This window comes from Fistularia commersonii, chromosome 17 (assembly GCF_037954325.1).
Source record: "Fistularia commersonii isolate RoL2024-O1a breed Wild chromosome 17, RoL_Fcom_v1.0, whole genome shotgun sequence".
Classification (NCBI taxonomy): Eukaryota; Metazoa; Chordata; class Actinopteri; order Syngnathiformes; family Fistulariidae; genus Fistularia; species Fistularia commersonii.
Window position 1 is genome coordinate 13,454,410 of NC_141300.1, and position 20,591 is coordinate 13,475,000.

Below are 20,591 nucleotides of genomic sequence, written 5' to 3' on the forward strand. Positions count from 1 at the left end.
TCAGCTTTCGTCCAAGCTTTATTCAATAAAAATACACTTTAAGAGCACTTTCCATCAAAGTGCTGTACAAAGGGGAATAATGGGGCTTCACAACATTTGGGGATCAGGTCTACTTGGTTTTTAAGGATGAGGGGAAAAAGGGGAATTGTTACCATCATACAGACACAATTTGTGTCTGTGTGGCTCTAAAATCCTAACATTTAACTGAAGTGTGAATGTTTGAAACCCGATCCAGATCATTTTGATACGAGCGGCTGGATGTGTAAGATTGAAGTTTCCTCAAAGACCAGCATTTTCATGAGTACAAAGCTCACTACACAAACGGTTAGCTTCTATCCAGTAAACTGAGGACCACTTTGGTTTTCAGATTGTTTGAGTGTTCAGTCTTAGTAAGAGAACTAAGTAAGAGAGTACATGAGATGAGTAAAGAACTGTCAGACACTCAACCGGTTGCTGATCATTGACCATTTGGCACTTGGCTGAAATTTTAATTTAATGACAGAGTAATTGGAAAACACTTGGCATATCAGGACTCTTGATAGAAACTCGGGCTTGAAATCAAACGCTGAGAAAGGTGACAAGAGAAACCGCTGTCACTGAGGTCTTTTCAAGAGACGCTCATGTCTTTGTAAGCTCCATCAGCCTGTAGAGGATACTCTTCTGTCCATGGCGGACCTGCAGGGCGTTCTGCTGCCTCCTGCTCATCCTCCCCACTGCAGCTTTGTCCTCCATCGCTGCCAGATCACAGTCTGCGCCGGCCGTCTGCTGCCGGTCTCCGTACGACCCCACAGTCAGACGAGCCGCTTCGTGGATCAGCCGCTTCCAACGATCCTTTAACTTTCCGAGACCCTCGTTGGAGAAGGCGTCCGAAGCGAGGTCGTCCTCATCTTCCTCCCATCCTTCGTTCTCCTTGAATTCCGAGAGCTCCTCCCTTGACATGCACAGCACCTGATTGGAAAAGTAAACGTGAGCGATGTTCTCCGAGCCCAAGATAGCGCCATCCAGAATTCCTGACCTTGAGCACGGCGTGGAGCTCTGAGTCTGTGAGGCAACCCTGCGTCCCGAACACAAAAGCGCCTTTGTCTTGCAGCAGCTCCCACATCTCCTCCATCAGCTCGCGGTCCGAGTCCGATTGGACACCTGCGGGGCGAGGGAAGGACGCGGGGTCGGGCAGGGGTAGGACCCATGTTGGACGCGGCCGAACCAACCTTGCGTGGCGGCTTTGTAGAGATTGGTGACGGGGATGTCGGCGGTGTCGTTGCTGTTGCTCGGATACGGCTCAGTGAAGCCGTACATGTGCAGCAACTGCCCGTTTGCCAGGTGGCCGTACGTGTTGAACACCTCTTCCCCCGGCCGTATGCCCCGCACACACACCATCTTCAAACTGTCCTGGTGAAGAAAGAGAGGAAGAGGTGTGAGGACCACATCGTCCGCATTTACGTGAACCTCCGATGAAGCGGCGGTACGTCCGTCTCACCGGGCTGAACTCCAGATTCGCGTTGTGAGTGGAGACGTGGTTGAGAATGTCAGCCATGGGAACCATCATGGGCGGGTTGGGAGCCTCCTCGTCTTGGTCCTCATCTTCATCCTCATCTTCATCCTCTTCCTGCGGCTCCTGGAAACTGAAGAGAGAAGGTAGGTAGAAGCACACTTCATCTGTGTGTGTGTGTGTGTGTGTGTGTGCTACCTTCAAGAAACAGGTAAAACGTTTCTCTTTCAGGGCTTTTTACTGCGCTGATGCCCCAGATCAGGTTGGCAGCAAGTTAGGCTATGCAGTGTGTGTGTGTGTGTACGTTTGTGTGTCTCTGTCCAAAAAAAAAAAAAAAAACCCTCACTAACCCAAGCTTACTGTTCTGTATATTTCCTGTGCCTCGTGTATTTGCAAGTGTATTTGCAGTCCCTATGCCCTCTATTGTAAGTCGCTTTGGATAAAAGCGTCTGCCAAATGCAATGTAATGTAATGCTCATTAAATTAACCTGTAGGCCATGACGAACGCCACCAGTTGTGTGTACAGTTCCAGAGTGTGTGTGTCCGGGTTCCAGTGATCAGGATGTCCTCTGATGAAGGGCAGGACCACGTCGGTGTATTCCCTCCGGATGTTCGCCAGGTCTTTGTCCGCCGCCTCCGGGACCCCCGTCCCCCTCAGCAGTGTGTCTCGCTCCTCCTTGGACCTGCGGATATTAATAATCATGTGGAACCGCTGAGACATCCCAACATTTAACACACGGCCGGTTCATTTTTGAAGATAGCGGAATGGGATTAATGAGCGGAGTGGACGCAGTGAGGGTTTAATGGAGGCAAGAAGAAGAAGATGTTGTTTATATCTCGAGCAGGATGACCAACGGTGAACCTGCCTTGTTCTACCAGGTTGGAGTGTTCTCACCAGAACATAGGCTGGTCCAGGGTGCTGAAGTCGGTCCAGAGGGAGAGGTAGGGCTTCCAGTGCGATTTTGAAGATGTGTATTCATACATGAGAGACAGCAGCAGGGGAACCCAGCCCGACGGACTCTCCAGGGATGCTCTCTCTGCAGGAGAAGGAGGAACAGACTGAGGGGTTTGAAGGCAGCATTCCGGAGAACGCCGGGACGATCACAAACAAACTACCTTGCTTGAGGAGGGCCGAGACCTCGGACGTTCCTTGGTGAAGAAGAGCCGATCGGGGAATGGTGAACAGAACTTCCCCCTCCTCGATGTTCTCTTTAGCCAGCATCCCGTACTCTGCGACCGTCCCCTCTTTGCTCACGTGCACCTGTGGAGAAGCAAACCCCCCTCAGATGACGAGCAGACCCAGACCGGGTGGCGCGGTAGGTGTTCTCGACGTACCTTGCTGCTGAGCTCCAGACCCACCCTGCTGCACCACTGCAGGAAGTCCTGCAGGGCCCCGGGACTGACATCTGACCCTCCGTCTACCTGGGAACCACAGGGTCACCGGGATGAGGGTTCAGCATGCAGAAGATCTTGCATGCATGGACGCTGCAGATGTTTCCCCTCAGTTTGCAATGAAAGTAAAAGCGGGGCATCGAACAGCTGCTCCATATCCACACACACACACTGGAAGGGCAGCGTTTTCATCTTTTAGTGGCAAATGAAGGCTTAAAAAGTGAGGAAATACACTTTTGGAAAGTTTGCTTGATGTTTAAAAAAAAAACCAATGATCTTATTTACAAGTAAAAACACATCAGAGAAACCTCCATCCTGGAAGGACGCTATCACTTGGCAACAAGCGCATTGTCAATCAAACGCTGCCTGACGACCAGACTCGTGGATGGACATCTGCTGGGTCTATCACAAAGCTCTCCAAACCGGAAAAACTCACAGATATACATCGGTGGAAACCCGAAACACCCCTTGAGTTCCACCTGACGTGGGTTAACCATCCCGAACCATACAGCGGCGTCAGGCTAGCTGATCTCCGAGACGCGCCAGTGCAGGCTAGCGTGTTCCCACGTGGGAGTACACGTTGTTAAACTGTCGGGCGATGATATTCCCATCAAAATAAATGAATTTCTAACCTTCGATCGTTTCGCTTGAGTTGCCATTGCGTGGACTTTCTCTGGCGGGCGGGAAACGTGCTAGCGGAATTGTTATGCTAGCAGGGCTGGAGCGCACCCACGTGTTCGCCCTCTGCATATGGGTTCACTTTCCCCCCGAACTTGTCCTCGTAGGAGAGGTTCTCGGCGCAAAACAAACCCGTTTCCCCGCGTGACACGTGGAAACGGGCTCAATTTCTTCACGCTTCTCAAACAATACACCAATTTTCAGACCACACGCGAAAACAGGTCAACTCGGTGGCCAGAAAATGCAAGTGAGAGGAGCCGCTCTGCGGGCATGACACCCTGTTCAGACAAAAAGCGGGGTGTAAAGTATTGAACGATTATGTAGCATAGTACGATATAAAACTGTACATGCGTGACTTTTAACTATTAAAATAATCAGTATTATTGATCACAAGTGATCGATGCGCATTTTAATTCCTATTCAAACATGCAAGGGGGTGAAACGTCTCCTTGAACATAGGGGGCGTTCCGCTGGTCTGAATGCGTGCTTTCCTGTCGTAAATCGTGCAGAGGAGCCGCCGGCTTGTTTTCATGCGGGGTTTCATTTCTCGGCTGCAACAAAAACACTCACCACTCTCCATTGATATTACATTTTCAACATTACCCGCACTGCAATTTTAGCGTGGCTCGTTGGTCTAGGGGTATGATTCTCGCTTTGGGTGCGAGAGGTCCCGGGTTCAAATCCCGGACGAGCCCTCCTTTTCAAATCTCTCAGGAACAAATCCTGCGCTTTTTGCATGTGCATCAAATTTTTCCGATGCTTATTTTTAAACTCTGATGAAATTGTGATGCCATTATGAAATATCGTGTTCTGCATTGCGATCAGACTGGTGCAGATCCCTTGTCACCCGCTGGGGGTCGATGTTGCGCTAGATGAGAGCTGGACATGAGGGTCACTGGCATCCGTGCAGGCCTGTTCACCCTGAATGATCTAAATAATCCCTAAATACGTATATTTTTACATATAGATATTTTTTACTCCTGCACCATGGATTTTAGAGACATTTTTTTACATTGCAGTCATTTGGCAGACACTTTTATCCAAAGCGACTTACAAGAAGTGCAATTCAGTCACTGAAGATCCGAAGTACCACTAGTCGGAAGTCAGAAGTAATCACTCAACCAAATAGCCATCTCAGAAACATTTCCTCACTCGTGGAGAAGATCCCGAGATACTTGAACTCCTCCACCCAGGGCAGGACCTCTTCCCTGACCCGGAGTGGGCATACCCCTCCGTGAGCTTCCACCTTACCGTGGTGGACAGGTTTGCGTGTCCCAGCGATCCTGGGAGCTATGTTGTCGGGACTTTATACCCCTAGAAGGGTCAACCAAGGCAAACAGGTCCCAGGTGAGGGACCAGAAAAAGTGTGGCTCAGAAGACCTCCCATGAAGAAGAAAATCATTGGACCCAGCTTTCCCTTGCTTGAGCGCGGGTCATCAAGGCCACCTTTGGAGCCAGGCCCGGGGACGGGGTTTGACGGCAAGTGCCCAGTGGCCGGGCCTTTACCAATGGGGTTTGGCCGGGCACAGCCTGTAGCAACGACATGGGCCCCTCTTCCCTTGGGCTCACCACCCACAGGAAGGGCCAAGGGGGTCAGTCGGGGGACCTTGACATGCCGATCCTTGGCTGCAGAAGCTGGCTCTTGGAACAAAAATAAAATAAATATGAATATAAATAAAAATACAGAGACATTAGAAGACAAAAGATAGCAAGACATCCACGAATAAAAAGACAGGGAGAACAACAACATCAGGGATAATAATGGACATCATCTAACAGTAGGGGTGAGAATTACACAACCCGAACTAAACAACAATATAAATCAAAATTTTTTCCGAGCAACCATCTTTGTTTTGTTCTGGGAAGAAAATGTCTCCTTTGGCCACGACAGGGTGAAATGGGGCTGCGGATTCAGTCTTGCAATCAAGTTTCCGCAGGCCCAATTTCACGTTCTTTACAACCAATTTTTAATTATATAAAAAAATCCTTAAAACTAATGGAAAAATCCAAAAAACAAAAAATATACACTTTGATGTCTGCGATTCCTTGTGTACCACCAAGTTAAATATATATTATATTCCCCTTGCAAGTTATTTATGGTTATTTATTTATTTATTTATTTATTTATTTATTTGCTTTTACTTTCTTTTTTGTCTGAAATTACACATTTCTCACATACCTTGAACACTGTTAACTTGTACAGTTAGGTGATTACATACAGAAGGAATGTCCTTATGTCCTTTACTTCCTCATCCCCGGTTGTTTCATTGACATTTGATTTTACCTTGCCATGTTTATTTGTACATATCGATAGCTGGAATGCTAAACCTCCTATCTGAAAAACACACTTTTTTCAGGAAATGAAAAAAAACATTTCATTTGATTATAGTATGGTCTTTGTTAAATATATTCAAGAATATTCTACTGTTCACAGACTATATTTCTATGTTATAATTTAAAAATAAATAGCATGTATTTTTACCACTGACAATGCAGATAAGTGTTTTTGTCCTAATTTTTTCTGCTACATCATTCACATAGGAGTTTATGTCAAAAGACAGGGCAGGATTATCTTGCAGATACACTGAAAATGTGGAGCCATCCATTTCTCACCATTAAATGCAAAAACCCCAAATCAAGAAATTTGCAAATAGGAGGTTTTGCATTCCAGCCATCGATATGTGTATCTGTTTATACTATTTATGTAAAAAAAAACTCGGAAAAATGGCATTCGATTCTATACAACCATGTTTGTACATATGTATTGTCTGTTTATACTATATGTGCTCAATGAAAATAAAAAATAAAAATAAAAAATAAAAATCCCGCAGGCGGAACTATCTATCCGCTCATTTCTACCCGGACGCTTTAAGCCGACGCACCGACTTCCGGTCCCCGGCAACGCTCCTGAAGGCATGGCTGCCGTTTGACGTCCGGACGTCGGACAGCAGAGCTTGACATGGACCCCATTGGAGGGGATTTCTGCGACCTGAGTCCGCAGGAGCTGGCGGCTCCCGTGGACTCCGTGGCGGTGAGTGGTTTTCCGGGGAAATGAACCCACAGACCAATTTTGGCGGGTGTTTGCAGCGTGGGGTTGGGCGGCGTAGAAGACGCCTTTTCGCGGTGTAAATGTGACCGAAGGCTCTTGAAAGTGGTGTATAATGCGTATTAATACAAAACAACAAACGCCAAGACGTCCAGTTTTTCTCGAGAAATGTTTTCAACTTTATTTTTTCCCCGTCTTCACACCATCTCTGTCCAGTAATCACCTCATACCACATTTCCGCTCTCAGTTAAGGCTTCAATATAAGAGTCCAAGGCATCTATTCTGCTTACAACTAACAGGAACAAGTCCAGACAGATGTCTTACATAAACAATAATGTAAAAATAAAGTTGAGCCCCGAATGGTGACAGTGAGAGGAAAACTGGAGGTGTTGGTAGCAGGTCTTCATCAGGGTGTCTGAATTTCGATTTCCAGTGAAGATGATGCTTCTCTCCCCCTCCAGATACTAAAATTATACAGCAATTTTTACTCCAAGATACCTTAATATATATCATATTCAAAGTCTGCCTCCCCGGTAAGGAAAGAAATGTTATCCAACACAATCCTGTCCCTTTAAGACATGAAAGTGATTATTTCAAAATGTCTCTCTTTAACGAATTTCAAAGTAGAAAAAGACACATTAAAATAGAAATATCGAGGATGGAATAATATCAGAAATGTATGCAGGTCCAGGCTGGATATGCAAACATAACTACCGTAATTTCCGGACTACTGAGCGCACCTCAATATAAGCCGCACCGGCTAGCCGATCGCTATCTCGGGGTTCCTCCTGCGATATAAAACCGTCAAAGTCGTCTTCTTCGGTGTCGGAGTAGAACGGACTCAGAATTTCCCGGTCATTTCATCGTTCCAATGTGACAAGGATAAACGTTTTAGCAGCGTGAAGCTCATTAGCGTCCCTCACCCTAAAAAGTATATATATTAGCCGCATCGTTGTTTACGTGAAATAAGTCGCGGCTTGTTGTCCGGAAATTACGGTATTTACAAATGACATACTTTCACATTACCATGTGACCAAAACCCAACAGAATTCAATGAATTGCAGGAAAAGAGGACTTAAAATCCTCCGGTCCAGCTACATTTTATCATTTCTGTCCGTCTCTTCAGTTTAAGAAAACATTAGCGGACGTGGGAAATCCTTCCCGTTGTGGGAGACACTAAGGGGCCTCTCACCCCACGGGACGACGGGCTGGGGCCGTGGTTTAGGTCAGGGGCATTATGGTCGAAGGAAGTTGACCTTCAGTTTGGTATCGGTGTTAGAAGAATAAAGTTGAAACTAGCCTTTGTCTCCGCAATCCGTCCTTCTCACACCGCATTGGCGACCCTGATCTGGACAGGTCTGACATGTCGCCCCGTCTCCCACAGCCGGCCGTTCTTGCTGCGGCCTTTACGGTCCCGGGGTTCTGGCAGTGCAACCCGGCCTCCTAGAAGGAGCCTTATCTCTTCTCATTTCTATAGCACTTCAATGGAAAGTGCTCTATAAACACATTTTTTATCATTTTTGAATGATTTGTTGTTGTATGCCTATTCTGAACTGTGTTTGAATGAGAGGAACCCAAATGGAGCAGTGAGGCTACAGGGACTGGAGATAAAGAAGGTGCAGGATCGTAAGTACTTTGGGCCCAGATCAATTGCCGGGTCGGAAAAGAGGTGAAGAAACGGGTTGGAACGGCTGGAGAAAAGGTAAAAGTGGCAGTGGTGATGGAGAGGAGACAGGAAGCAGAGCTGGGGGTAGCAGAGATGAAGATGTGGAGGTTCTCTTTGGGAGTGAGAAGGATGGAGAGGATCAGGAATGAGTCCATCAGAAGGACGACACATGTTAGATGTTCTGGAGAGAAGTATGATGAGATGGTTTGGACATGGACAGAGGAGGTGGTGGAAAAGATCTGGGTAGAAGGATGCTGGCTAGAGCAGCCAGGCAGGAGGACTAGAAGAAGACCAAAGAAAAGATTTGTGGACGTAATGAAAGAGGACATTAAGTTAGTTGGTGTGGGAGAAGAGAATGCAGAGGAGATGGTTTGATTGAGGAGGTGGACTAGCTGAAGGAAAGAAAGAATAAGAGGATGGTAAAACACTCCTTTTCTATGTGACCATCGTGTGATATGTTTTATGTCGCACTTTCATGTTGCTCATTCTAGCAGGGTGGGAGAAACAAGATAAGAGGCCTTCCCAGGCCTGCCTGGAGACGTAGTCTCTCCTGGAAACTCATTTCGCCCAGTTGTATCCGCGATCTCGTTCTTTCGGTCACTACCCACATTTCGTGACCACAGGTGAGTTTGGGAATGTAGATCGACTGATAAATAGAGCTTGGCCTTTTGGCTCAGCTCTTTCTTCACCACGACAGAGTCCGGATCGCTGCAGACGCCACACCGATCCCCCTGTCCATCTCCTGGTTCCAGCATATCGACGTGGTTTTTCACCCACGTGGAATTGTGTCAGACGACGGCAGGTACTTCCTCATCGTAACTGCGCTGGACCGGCGGCCCACGAGGCGAGTCTAATAGCTGTTTCGCAACTCAACGCGACACGGTAAATACACCGGCTTCAAACAGCTTCTGCTCCGGAGTCTGTCTGCCGTGGACTTCTGTCCGGTTTGGGCGACGGGACTGCCGTGGACTTGATGGACAACATGCTGTGGCTGCGTGGATCGGACAAAGGTGGTTTCCTTTTCCCGCACGTCTTCCTGCGCCAGCTCCCGCCTCCAGCGCATGCGTCTTTGGCTAACTCCCGGTATCTGGTCACCGGTGACTGCCAGGGTCTGGCTGAGGACGCCGCCGACGACCTGCTAACTACCGGGCTGGTAGCCGTCCAGTGCGTGACTTCGGAGCCCCCGCTGTCGGTGACAGGGGACGTGGATTCAGCCACGGTGGCCGAAGTGACCGTCCGGAGACGACGTGGGACTGTTTTCACGGCCACTATTTTGAGTGGGATTTTGTAATCGCTGCCATCACGGTCCCCATCATCAGCACGCGACTGGACACTGGACACTTTTCCGTATGTGACGGGGTGTTGAGTGGTTAGCACATGCTAACTTTTTAGCATCAGGGGATGTGCACCAATGTTTGCTAGCGGATTTCCCGTCGCGCACTACAGCCGCCTTTTCCACCGCGTCTACGAAACGGTGTCAAGCACTTTATCCCCACGGTTTGGCACGGCCGCTGCGCCTTGACACGAGTAAAGTGGCCACAGCTAAGGAGGAGTTTGCCACCATGGAGCATCTTGGGACGGTCCAACAGCCCTTGGGACTCCCCAGTCCACATGGTTCCCAGAGCCGATGGGTTGTGGTGGCGTCACTGTGGTGACTTTCGCGGTTTGAATAATGCAGATGGACGGCCCATTAGGGACAAGTTTGTTTCAGGAGTCCCTTCTGGGTGTTCGGGGGGTTGTGTGGTGGACACTTATGGACGTGGCCTCTCACCCCACAGGACTAGGGGCTTGGGGACATGGTTTAGGTTGAGGGGGTTTGTGGCCCCATGTAAGTTCACAGTCAGTTGTTGTTGGTTCTTGTTAAATAAAGTTTGAACTTGTCCACGGCTCCGCCATCCTTCCTTGCAGCACCACAATATCGTATTTAAAGTCTGCCTCCCCGGTGAGGAAAGATAAGTTATCCAACAAAATCCCCTCTCTTTAAGACACAAAATGTCTCTCTTGATCAAATCTTAAAATAGAATAGATGTACATTAAAATAAGAGTGTCTGGGATGGAATGATAATAGAAATGTGTGCAGATCCAGGCTGGATGTGCAAACAACTTTTCAGGAATGTAATACTTTTACATCACCATGTGACTGAAACCCAACAGAATTCAATGAACTGCAAAAAAAGAGGATGTAAAAATCCTCCGGTCCAACTGCATTGAATCAGATCTGTCTGTCTTTTCAGTTTGAGAAAACGTGGGAAAGCCTTAACCTGCTTTATCTTCCTTTGCTTTCTGTCTGTAAGATTGTCTTGAGTGAAATGTCTGCTTCTTCTACTCTGCAGGAGAAATGGAAGCTACTGCCAGCCTTCCTGAAGGTAACCAAACACAGATTTCAAACTTTTATTGTCCTTCCCACAGTCGGGTAACCCGTCCCCCTACTCTGCTGTCCACAACAGGCCAGATAGTTTGAGTGGGCGTTGGTAGAAGAGAACTGAGGAAGTTAGTCCAGACAAAACAATAAATAATGAGCAACTGTCTGAACACCATGAGGAGGATAAGGGCGGCCAGTCCGCTGAGAGGACAACACCCTCGCCCTCATCACGGACAAGACTGAGGAGATGATAGTGGACGTGAGGCCCGCTGTTCATCCCAGGTCTTGAAGATGAGAGGCTGAGCAGTTTGAAATCCCCACCTTGTCCCTCAACACCGCCAGAAGGTGAAGAGGGCTCAACAGTGGCTGTGCCTTCTGAGGAGGCTTGGCTGGTCTCCTAAAATCCTTGCCAACTTCTGCATCCGTGCAGTTCAGCGCTGGTGAAGACCACAGAAGAGAAGATCACCTGATCTCTGCTGCGTTCTCTGCAGAGTATCTTCCCCCTGCCGAGTCCACAGGGAGCCTCCACCCCCAAGGCCCGCAGCTCGGACCGTTCACACTCCACCCTTCAGCCAAAGGTCCAGAACTGTGAAACGTAGAACACCAGGACCGAAGAACCCGTTCCTCCCGGACTCTTCAGACTCCTGAACTACCAAGTCCTACCTCAGGACCGTCAGATGCTCCTGACCATTCGCTCCTGTGCTGCGCTCTGCTGACCGTTTGCGCCAAAAGTTGTTCTCAAGATGTCGACCCGCTCCTTCTCAACGTCCCATCCTGAGTGCGCCACTGTGTCCTTCAACGTGCACATCCTGCTAATACACTTTGTGTCTTTGCACTGTTTGCATCCCATTGCAGTAATATGGTTATTATCTGGCTTCACTGGGGGCAGCAAAATAAGAATTTCATCCAACGATCGCTTTGAATCCTCAATCTTGTCGGTCCCTTACTGGTTAGTGCATTGAACTAGTTGAACTGTTCGCAGTCTACCATCGTAAAGCAAAAACCGCCGAGTAGAGCGACTCGTAACTAGCAGAGTCTTGTGCTTTTTCACCTCTCTAACCTGTTGGTGGATGTGCTTCCAGGTGAAAGGGCTGGTGAAGCAGCACATCGACTCCTTCAACTACTTCATCAACGTGGAGGTAAAGCCGGCCCGCTCGCTGCGCCGAGTCATCGTGGAAAAACACACGGCTAACTGTTCTGTTTTTCTAGATTAAGAAAATCATGAAAGCAAACGAGAAGATAACGAGTGACGCCGATCCAATGTGGTACATCAAGTAGGTCCCGTGCCTTTTCGGCATCTTCTCCGGCCCCGCTTATGGAGACCAGAAATGCGGGCCGTGTCGCCGAGCAGATGTCCTTTCGGAGGGCTTCACCGGGTTTCCATGTGATTCTCTCAGATACCTTAACATCTACGTCGGCATGCCGGATGTTGAAGAGAGCTTCAACGTGACTCGACCCGTCTCTCCTCACGAGGTGAGTCCTGTGGGAGCACAGCGAGGAGCGAGGAGGCATGTTTGCTGCTCATCGTTTGCTACGACAGACGTTTTAGAGTGGATCTTCACTCAACCCTCTGAGGAGGGCATGGGGGAGCAGTGGTTAGAGCTTCAGCCTCATAGCAAGGAGGTCCACGGTCGGACTCAGGACACAGGAGGCCTTCCTGAGTGGAGCCTCCATGTTATCCTCTAAGTTCATCGGAGAACTTTTACACTACATTACATTGCATTTGGCAGACGCTTTTATCCAAAGCGACTTACAATAGAGGACATAGGGACTGCAAATACACTTGCAAATACACGATGCACAGGAAATATACAGAACAGTAAGTTTGGGTTAGTGAGTTTTTTTTTTTTTGTTTTTTTTTGGACAAAGACACACAAACGTACACACACTGCATAGCCTAACTTGCTGCCAACCTGATCTGGGGCATCAGCGAACTTAGGTTATCCGGACGTGAATGAGAAAGTGAATGTTTGCCTGTCTGCATGGACCAGGATGAACCCACTTCTCGCCCTGATAATAAATTAGAATTAAAGAAGTGCAGTTTCTAGACTAATGAATATCTCCGGTCGAAGACCTGTGGTGTTCCATCAGTCTCCTGGTGCTTTTGGTTGATTTTAGCTCCAGGGGGACAACAGCTGTGACACACCGGCGCATAAATGCCCTCAAAGCATTAATTGAAACCGGTTCGTTCATATGTTTTGATTTGAACGCCCAGTGTCGCCTCAGAGACATGACCTACTCCGCGCCCATCACCGTGGACATCGAGTACACCCGCGGCAGTCAGAGAATCATCCGCAACGCCCTGCCCATCGGAAGGTGAGGCCTCTTAGCTCGTGCGTTGGCGTCCTCTGTGGAGATTAACGGGTCAAAAATGGATTCCTGGCTCCCCTCCATGCAGTTGTGCCACAGCATTCTTTGTTCTGAAGAATTCTCCGTTGAACTGTCCAACTGTTTCCCAGGATGCCGATCATGCTACGGAGCTCCAACTGCGTTCTCACGGGAAAGACGCCCATGGAATTTGCGAAGCTGAACGAATGCCCGCTGGATCCAGGTGCTGAGCGGCGAACGTCTCCCGTGTCACCCCATCGTGCAGGACGGAGGCGCTTCATTTGTTTTTCCTCCCTTCCCAGGTGGTTACTTCATCGTCAAAGGCCAGGAGAAGGTCATCCTGATCCAGGAGCAGCTGTCGAAGAATCGGATCATCGTGGAGCAGGACAGGAAGGGGGCCGTGGGAGCCTCGGTCACCAGGTCAGGTTCAGAGTGCGGCCCCCGCCCGGGCCGTCCGCTCATCCGAGAGGCAGACGGATTGACGGGAGCTCTCGTCCTGAGCTTGTTATGTCTTTTAAAACGCAGCTCCACCCATGAGAAGAAGAGCAGGACCAACATCATCGTCAAACAGGGCCGATTCTACCTGAAGCACAACACGCTGTCGGAGGACGCCCCCATCGCCATCATATTTAAGGTTTGCTTCCGGAGAATCCCCGAGCCCGGAGCAAGAAGATGGTCGATCCAAAGCCGTCACTCCCGCAGAGACGGGGAACAGCTTTGTTTCAATTTTGAGCATTTTTGCATGAAATATCTCCACTCGTTTTTATTACGTTTGCTGGTCAGCACAGCGGTGCAGCAGTTAGCGCTTCCTCCTCACAGCTAGGAAGTCCCCTGGTTGGATTCTCACAGGGAGGCCTTTCTGTGTGGAGTCTCCACACTATTACTATTGGACTGAGGTTCAAAGTAGACACGAAATTGTCCAGACGTGCAAATGGTAGCATGACCAGTTCATGTCAGCTGGGATCAGTTCCAGTGAATGCAGAGTAAGCCGTATGATTGACGGATGGATAAATGAATAACACACTCGGACTTGCAGAGGCTCCATCTAATGTTCATGCTTCCTTTTAACATGTGAGCCGAGGAGTTCTCTTATGTCTCTGCCCCTCACTTGAGAAGCAATCGCTTGAGTGTCAGCACCAAAGTGAGGTGGGGGAGGGGGGGTTGTCGCGGTAACCATGGGGTAACACACTGACACTGACCTTCTGCGGTCTGTCCGTGGTGTGATGCTGACGGTGTTGACCTGTCTGACGGTGTTTGAGTTTGGTACTTGAAGGTCGAGTCTGTGTCGGAGGTAAATGGAGCGGGAGGCGCAGAGACCCCGCCACTGACCCGCTGGATTGCTCAGCGCTGCAGTGAAAACCCTTCTCGCCTCCCCTAAACCACTGAACACGTCATAGTTTGAGGCCCTTTAGATGAAATTGTGAATAGATTTGCAAAGTAAGCGGACGTTGCCTATAATGTACCCTGTGTGTGTGTGTGTGTGTGTGTGTGTGTGTGTGTGTGTGTGTGTCCGCTGCTGCAGACATAACCATCAGACCCAGTGCAGTATGAGCAGCAGCTCAGTTCCCACAGCCTCACATTACCATAAGCAAATGTCAGAGCACCCTGTGACCTCCGTGCATGCACACACACACACACACTCCTAACTCCTGATCTCCAAATGTCTGTGTACCTTCACCTCGGCTCTGAGCTCTTCATCCGCTTTTGTTGTCCCTCCACAAATCCTCCCACGGCAGCCTCTCCTCCGTACTCCGTCCAGTAACCTGTTGTTCACGCAGGGCATGGGCGTGGAGAGCGACCAGGAGATCGTGCAGATGATCGGGACGGAGGAGCACGTCATGGCCAGCTTCGCACCCAGCCTGGAGGAGTGTCAGAAGGCCCAGATCTTCACGCAGACGCAGGTATATCCGAGTTCCCCGTTCTCAAAACACCCGGGACTGAAATGTTGAACCATCAACACTTGTAATGACCACCGCTGGCCTCCGGAGGGCACTTTTGTACCTCCGGCAGCTTAGCGGTCGGATTGAGGTGCATGTCAGTAGCTGCAAAGATCACATTTAGGAGAACACATGATGATTCAAACACCTATCGAAATCAGAGGTTTCTGTCAAAAGCCGTCTTTGAAAAGACCTAAGGAGACCCGGGTTTCCCTGAACCCTCGGGGTCCAGCAGATGTTGGATCTGCGTCTTCTCCTGGAGTGTCCAGCGGGCAGGAGCTCCCTCAGCTCACAACCTCCAGTCGTCCTCGCATAGCAAACGGCCGTCACCCTTACATTGGACGGTAATCATTACGTTTGCTCCAACCGACGGGCGAAGACAAGCCCGTGTTGATGTTCTCTGCTTCAACAGCTTGGAAATGCAGTCTCCTGCCACCTGCTGGTTGGGCAGGGTTGAAGATTATCACCTCTCCTTCGGGGTAATGGTGTCTGCGAGGGGTTTGAGCGCTCACACCCTGCAGAAGGCTTTGTGCTCAGGCAGGCAGATGGATGGAGGGATGGAAAGGAGTGTTTGGTTCGGAGACATCAAGCTGCAGGCGCCTATCGAGTCGGATATGAACTCACTTCTACTCATTTGAGGCCTCCGACTTCTGCAGCCGCTCCACCTCGGAGTGTTCGATCAGCATGGACGTTAAACGCTAACACCGCCTCTGCCAGTAATGAGGCCTTAATACTCGTCCCATTGAGAAAATGACTCGTCTCTGTATGTTCTCAACGAAGCTGTCCGCGATCTTTATCGCTCATTCAGAGGAGCAGCAGCCTCGTCTTCGGCTGACCTACGGGAAAAAAAAAAGCTCAAGTCGTGTCGGCTTTTTGACACGCACGCATCGTACCTGCATCTTCTCTTCAGCAAGCGGACTCAATGAGTATCTCTGAAAATCTGAAATTGACCTGGGAAGGCGGTCCATGGCGGTCTCGTCAGCTCAGGTTTAATGGGTTGTTTAAGAGGTTAACAGTTTGTGCAGCATCCGCAGATGAAGGTTTTTCATGACCGTCGCGTTGTTAGTGGGACCCGTTTGCTGCCTAGCAACCAGTCCCACATGTTCCTGCGCCCACCAGCCCTTTCACGCTGTCCCCGGGTCATTGTGTCGCTGCACAATGACTGAAGAAACATTATCAGACTATAATAATCCCTCATCTTTTTAGGCCTAATAAATCCAGAGACGTCAGATGTCGAGGAAATCTACATCAGTGACGTTTCTTTTAAGTATGTTTTATTGTTTGTTTTTATGTTCACCTGCAGGGACGGGCAAACTGCGGCCCGCGGGCCACATCCGGCCCGCTGGTCTTTTTAATCCGGCCCGCCAAAGATCGGTACAGAATTCATATTTGATGTGAATGATTGGATCTATGAATGTGTCCGCTCAAACAGGAGGTTATTTCATTTTTTGAGCTACTTGAGAATTTTACTGAGCTGAATGACACAGATCGGGTTTGTGATTTAGCCCGGTGATTTTCAACCAGTGTGTCGCGATGACGTAGAGGTCAATGTTAGCGTTAGTGCTGCGCTACAGTGGCAGTTTGGGATCGCAGCAAGACGGGCGAGCTACAGTGATGGAGATGGACAAAAGAAAAAAGAAAAGTCGGTGAGCTCGAGGGCGAAAGCTATCTTTCATTTGGATTCACTTTTACCGGGGATCGCTGTTCTCTCTAAGCCGAGCGTTTGCGCAATCGCGCACTGCTCCAGCGTTCTCCGCGCACGACAAAGCTGAACTGTAAATAAATTAAACACATTTATTTCATTTACAGTTCAGCTCGGATTTTATTTTCTGCGCAGCATAGATTTGCTGTGCATTGAGAACGCTGGAGTAGTGCACGATTGCGCAAACACGCGGCTTAGAGGGAACAGTGCCAGGGATGCAATGGCACCAACTCTGCTACGCTTGGTGTGTGGTGAGAACATATCCAATAGCGACATGGTGCCAAGCAAGCTTAAACCCCATCTCCGAACAAAACAACCTTCCGTTCAAAACAAGACGATAGACTATTTTGTACACTTATGTACAATTCATGAGAAAGGGGTCATTTTTTGGAGAAAAACCACAAAGGTTAACGTGAGAGCCCTCAAAGCTAGCTACCTTGTTGCTGATCTTGTAGCTAAATCAAAGAAGTCCCAACCTGTGGTAGAAACATGAATACTTCCAGTTTGTAAAGCTTGAGCAAGAGCTTCGCGTGTGTCTTTCTACCGTCACCGCCAGGATATCCATTGTGTGTTCATAGAAAGAGACCCAGGTTTCACACTGAGTATAAATGCATTAAAAACGATATTATTAATTGTAGGTATTATATGTACTGAGTGAGTGTCATTTTGGTTGGTAGTGTGCCCCAGGATTTTGTAAATGTAAAAAATGTGCCACGGCTCAAAAAAAGTTGAAAATAACCTTTACTGTGAACTTACTGACACACATGAATGAGTCAGACATGAAGCTACGAGGGAAAAACTGGTTTGTCATGAAATGCAGGCAAATGCCAGAGCCTTCAAAACCAAGCTGGTTTTACTTTCAAAGCAAATGTCAGATGAGTCTGATATGTACCGTTTACAAATGCTTTTTTTTTTTTTTTTATATGTATCGTATCTTGTGCTGACCCGGCCCATCTGTCAAATTTTAAAAGTCAATGGGGTCCCTGAGCCAAAACGTTTGTCCACCCCTGTTCTAGTGTATTCATGCATTTTGGGGTGCAGGGTGGGTGGCCTTGGCCAAAATCTCGAGCCTCATTGACCTCTGACCTCCTCCACAGTCCTGTAAAGAGCCTCCGAGCAGCACTGACTCAGGTGTGTGTGTGTGTGTGTGTGTGGGTGATTCACTTAACGTCACGCAAACCTGAAACCCTGTGGTTGTGGACGGGCACGTTGTACAGTCAAATATTTGCCTTTCTAAATCTAGCCTTGATGAGACGGATTAAATCAGATCGCAGTGTTAAAAGTTGAGTTCTCGCTGCACGACCTTTTAAATGATGTGAACGGAGATGGCAGTACTATTAATTTTAATGGTCTATAGCAGGAGTGTCAAACTCATTTCTCATCGCAGGCCACATACGGCCTAGTTAGATGTCAAGTGGGCCGGACCACTTAATCTGATGGAACCACCTTGCGGGCCGCAAATAATTTGGCTAGGAAGATACTTTTTTTTTTTTTTTTTTAGTTTGCACTGTATTTAAGTATGAACTCTCGCCCTTATTCAGCTCATCCTGTATTGTCTGGGTCATGGGATCCTCTGGGGCTTTCAGAAGGAAGCAGAAGCGTAAAGTGCAGGACAGCATTCGGACGACCTTACCTCTCCCTGGAGCACACCTGTGAAGCTCCAGGCCTCCAGATCCCAAAACTCTGCCGCAGAAAGACGAGTACATGAATGCACACACCCGTCCACGAACGCAAGCGCTTCATACAATGTACACTCATTCCTGTGTCGGTGCAGATTGCCTATTTTGCTTAAGTTTACCCATTTGTCTCCTGAATGTAAAAATCTTTATGTGCATCAGTTTTCCCAGTTAATGTTGCATAAAGGCTAATCCCCACGTTTTTTTTCCGCGTTGTGTTTCAGGCCCTCCGGTATCTCGGGAACAAGGTGCGGCGGCAGCGCATGTGGGGAGGACCCAAGAAGACCAAGATGGAGGAGGCCAGGGAGCTGTTAGCATCTCTTATTCTCACTCATGTTCCCGTACGTAACTGGAGACGCTCCTGAACACACACACACAGACACACACTGGATGTGAAGGTGTCTTCCACTCGCCCCTCAGGTCAAGGAGTTTAATTTCCGGGCCAAGTGTATCTACCTGGCTGTGATGGTGCGCAGGGTGATCCTGGCTCAGGGGGACAACAAGGTGGACGACCGGGATTACTACGGCAACAAGCGCCTGGAGTTGGCCGGGCAGGTGAGCCCCTCCGCACCGGATGCGGCAATTGTGCCGCTGCATGACAACGCCGGGTTGACTTGTAGAATGCGGTTGCCATGGCGACGTGCTCTTGATAATTGATCGCCTTCTTTCATTTGTCACTGTGTATTCACTCATTCATTTCAGTCTCGGAGGTGTTTGTCTTTTTCTTTGCTAGCAGAGCGCCGTGTGTGTGTGTGTGTGTGTGTGTGTGTGTGTGTGTGTGTGTGTGTGTGTGTGTGTGTGTGTGTGTGTGTGTGTGTGTGTGTGTGTGTAAGCCTGGCTGTGTGCAGATCACAGCGTTGGACCGGAGGGCAGAGGCGGCGCAAGGCCTGATCTCTCACCTGCATCTTTGTTCTCACCACTTTCTTTTAATAAGCCCTCATTATTTTTCCCCTCCGCTTTGTTTTTCCCGGTTTTGTTTTGCCCCCCCCCTCCTCCCCAAGCCCTCCCTCTGCATTTCAGCCTGGCTTTGTCAGGGGGAGAGATATGCGGTGGCACTGAAATCCCAAAGCTGTGGAGGCATGGGGATTTTTCAGCACTGTGACAATAGAACTGCTGCCTTGACTGCAGCGATTGAGCTAATCCGCAGGCCCGGCTCTGATAATGTAATTACTGCTGTCTTAAGGCCTTTAATTTCCCCCCCCCAGACCTGCTCTGTAGAAGGAGCAGGAGATGGGAGGAGGAGGGGGCACACAGCCCGCTTTCAATAGGGGCTTACACACTAACAACGCCCGCAATCTCCTCACTCTCCAATTATGGTTCGCTGACATTCAACTAATTGGCCCGGCTGCGCAACGGAAGCTTAATTTCTTTATTAATTTCAAGCAGCGCTGCCTGTTTGTTTTGATGTATGCTAATGCACGGGGTGGAGGGGTGGGACGTGGGGGTAGGTGGGTGGGTGGGAGAGGCTGCCTCCTGCAGGCCTGATGGAGGAGGACAGGGACCCTGGGAGCGAGGCCAGGTCAGGCTTATCAGTGAGACAGCACACCTGGTTATTAAATCTGACTGTAAACCCACTGTCGGGTTGATTAGAGACGCAAACAGATGTGTGTGTGTGTGTGTGTGTGTGAGCGCGCACTGCGTGGATTGGGCTAAAACTTCCAGTCTTCCTTCCTCCTCCCTCCCCAGCTCCTGTCGCTGCTCTTTGAGGACCTCTTCAAGAAGTTCAACTCGGAGCTGAAGAAAATCGCGGACCAGATCATCCCCAAGCAGCGGGCCGCCCAGTTCGACGTGGTCAAACACATGCGGCAGGATCAAATCACCAACGGCATGGTCAACGCCATTTCCACAGTGAGTGAGCGAGAGCATGTGTGTGTTTGTGCATCCCATCAGCCACATAAAGAACATTCGTAGCGACCCCGCGCGCTCTCCTCTCAGGGCAACTGGTCCCTGAAGAGGTTCAAGATGGACCGCCAGGGCGTCACGCAGGTCTTGTCCCGCCTCTCCTACATCTCGGCTCTGGGCATGATGACCAGGATCTCCTCGCAGTTCGAGAAGACCAGGAAAGTCAGCGGGCCGCGCTCCCTCCAGCCATCGCAGTGGGGCATGCTGTGCCCGTCTGACACCCCGGAGGGAGAGGCAAGCCGCACTCGACACACACCTTCAGTAAATGTAGCGCCTGCAGCAGTCCAAAACCTCGATGCGCTCAATCAGAAGACACAGCAGGTTCACGACACTGCTCGACACACCAGGAAGCAGCAGAGCGATCAGAAATATTTGCGGAATAAGGATGAAAATCACCCCGTAGAGATGTTTTC

At 49.2% G+C, this 20,591-nt stretch overlaps 2 protein-coding genes, 1 long non-coding RNA gene and 1 other non-coding gene across 5 annotated transcripts in view; 3 read left to right on the top strand and 1 right to left on the bottom strand.

The window, feature by feature from the left end:
* Nucleotides 1–2: 2 nt before the first annotated feature.
* On the bottom strand, nt 3–3,652 carry setd6 (SET domain containing 6, protein lysine methyltransferase). The gene is made up of 9 exons (XM_086162724.1): nt 3,514–3,652; nt 2,825–2,911; nt 2,606–2,750; nt 2,385–2,526; nt 1,978–2,172; nt 1,478–1,622; nt 1,209–1,389; nt 1,016–1,140; nt 3–948 (listed from the first exon to the last, which is right to left on the bottom strand). Exons 1-9 carry the CDS (start codon nt 3,538–3,540, stop codon nt 619–621), a joined length of 1,377 nt encoding a protein of 458 aa, XP_086018850.1. The 5' UTR covers nt 3,541–3,652; the 3' UTR covers nt 3–618.
* Nucleotides 3,653–4,182: 530 nt separating this feature from the next.
* trnap-ugg (transfer RNA proline (anticodon UGG)) lies at nt 4,183–4,254 on the top strand. Its single transcript has one exon. It is a non-coding gene; the product is annotated as a tRNA-Pro (tRNA).
* A 2,190-nt stretch (nt 4,255–6,444) lies between these two features.
* polr3b (polymerase (RNA) III (DNA directed) polypeptide B) overlaps nt 6,445–20,591 on the top strand; it is a 23,649-nt gene continuing 9,502 nt past the window's right edge. For both annotated transcript variants that reach the window (XR_015107413.1, XM_086163820.1), the window contains exons 1-14: nt 6,445–6,590; nt 10,605–10,637; nt 11,716–11,772; nt 11,843–11,907; nt 12,031–12,106; nt 12,849–12,949; nt 13,093–13,184; nt 13,264–13,381; nt 13,487–13,595; nt 14,740–14,862; nt 18,501–18,617; nt 18,697–18,831; nt 19,963–20,124; nt 20,212–20,412. Coding sequence is in view for 1 of the 2 variants with exons in the window: in XM_086163820.1 (XP_086019946.1) it covers nt 6,519–6,590; nt 10,605–10,637; nt 11,716–11,772; nt 11,843–11,907; nt 12,031–12,106; nt 12,849–12,949; nt 13,093–13,184; nt 13,264–13,381; nt 13,487–13,595; nt 14,740–14,862; nt 18,501–18,617; nt 18,697–18,831; nt 19,963–20,124; nt 20,212–20,412 (1,461 nt within the window). In the remaining variant the exon portion in view is untranslated. The remainder of the gene's footprint in view (nt 6,591–10,604; nt 10,638–11,715; nt 11,773–11,842; nt 11,908–12,030; nt 12,107–12,848; nt 12,950–13,092; nt 13,185–13,263; nt 13,382–13,486; nt 13,596–14,739; nt 14,863–18,500; nt 18,618–18,696; nt 18,832–19,962; nt 20,125–20,211; nt 20,413–20,591) is intronic.
* On the top strand, nt 7,563–10,152 carry LOC147225240 (uncharacterized). The gene is made up of 2 exons (XR_015107414.1): nt 7,563–8,894; nt 8,969–10,152. It is a non-coding gene; the product is annotated as an uncharacterized LOC147225240 (long non-coding RNA).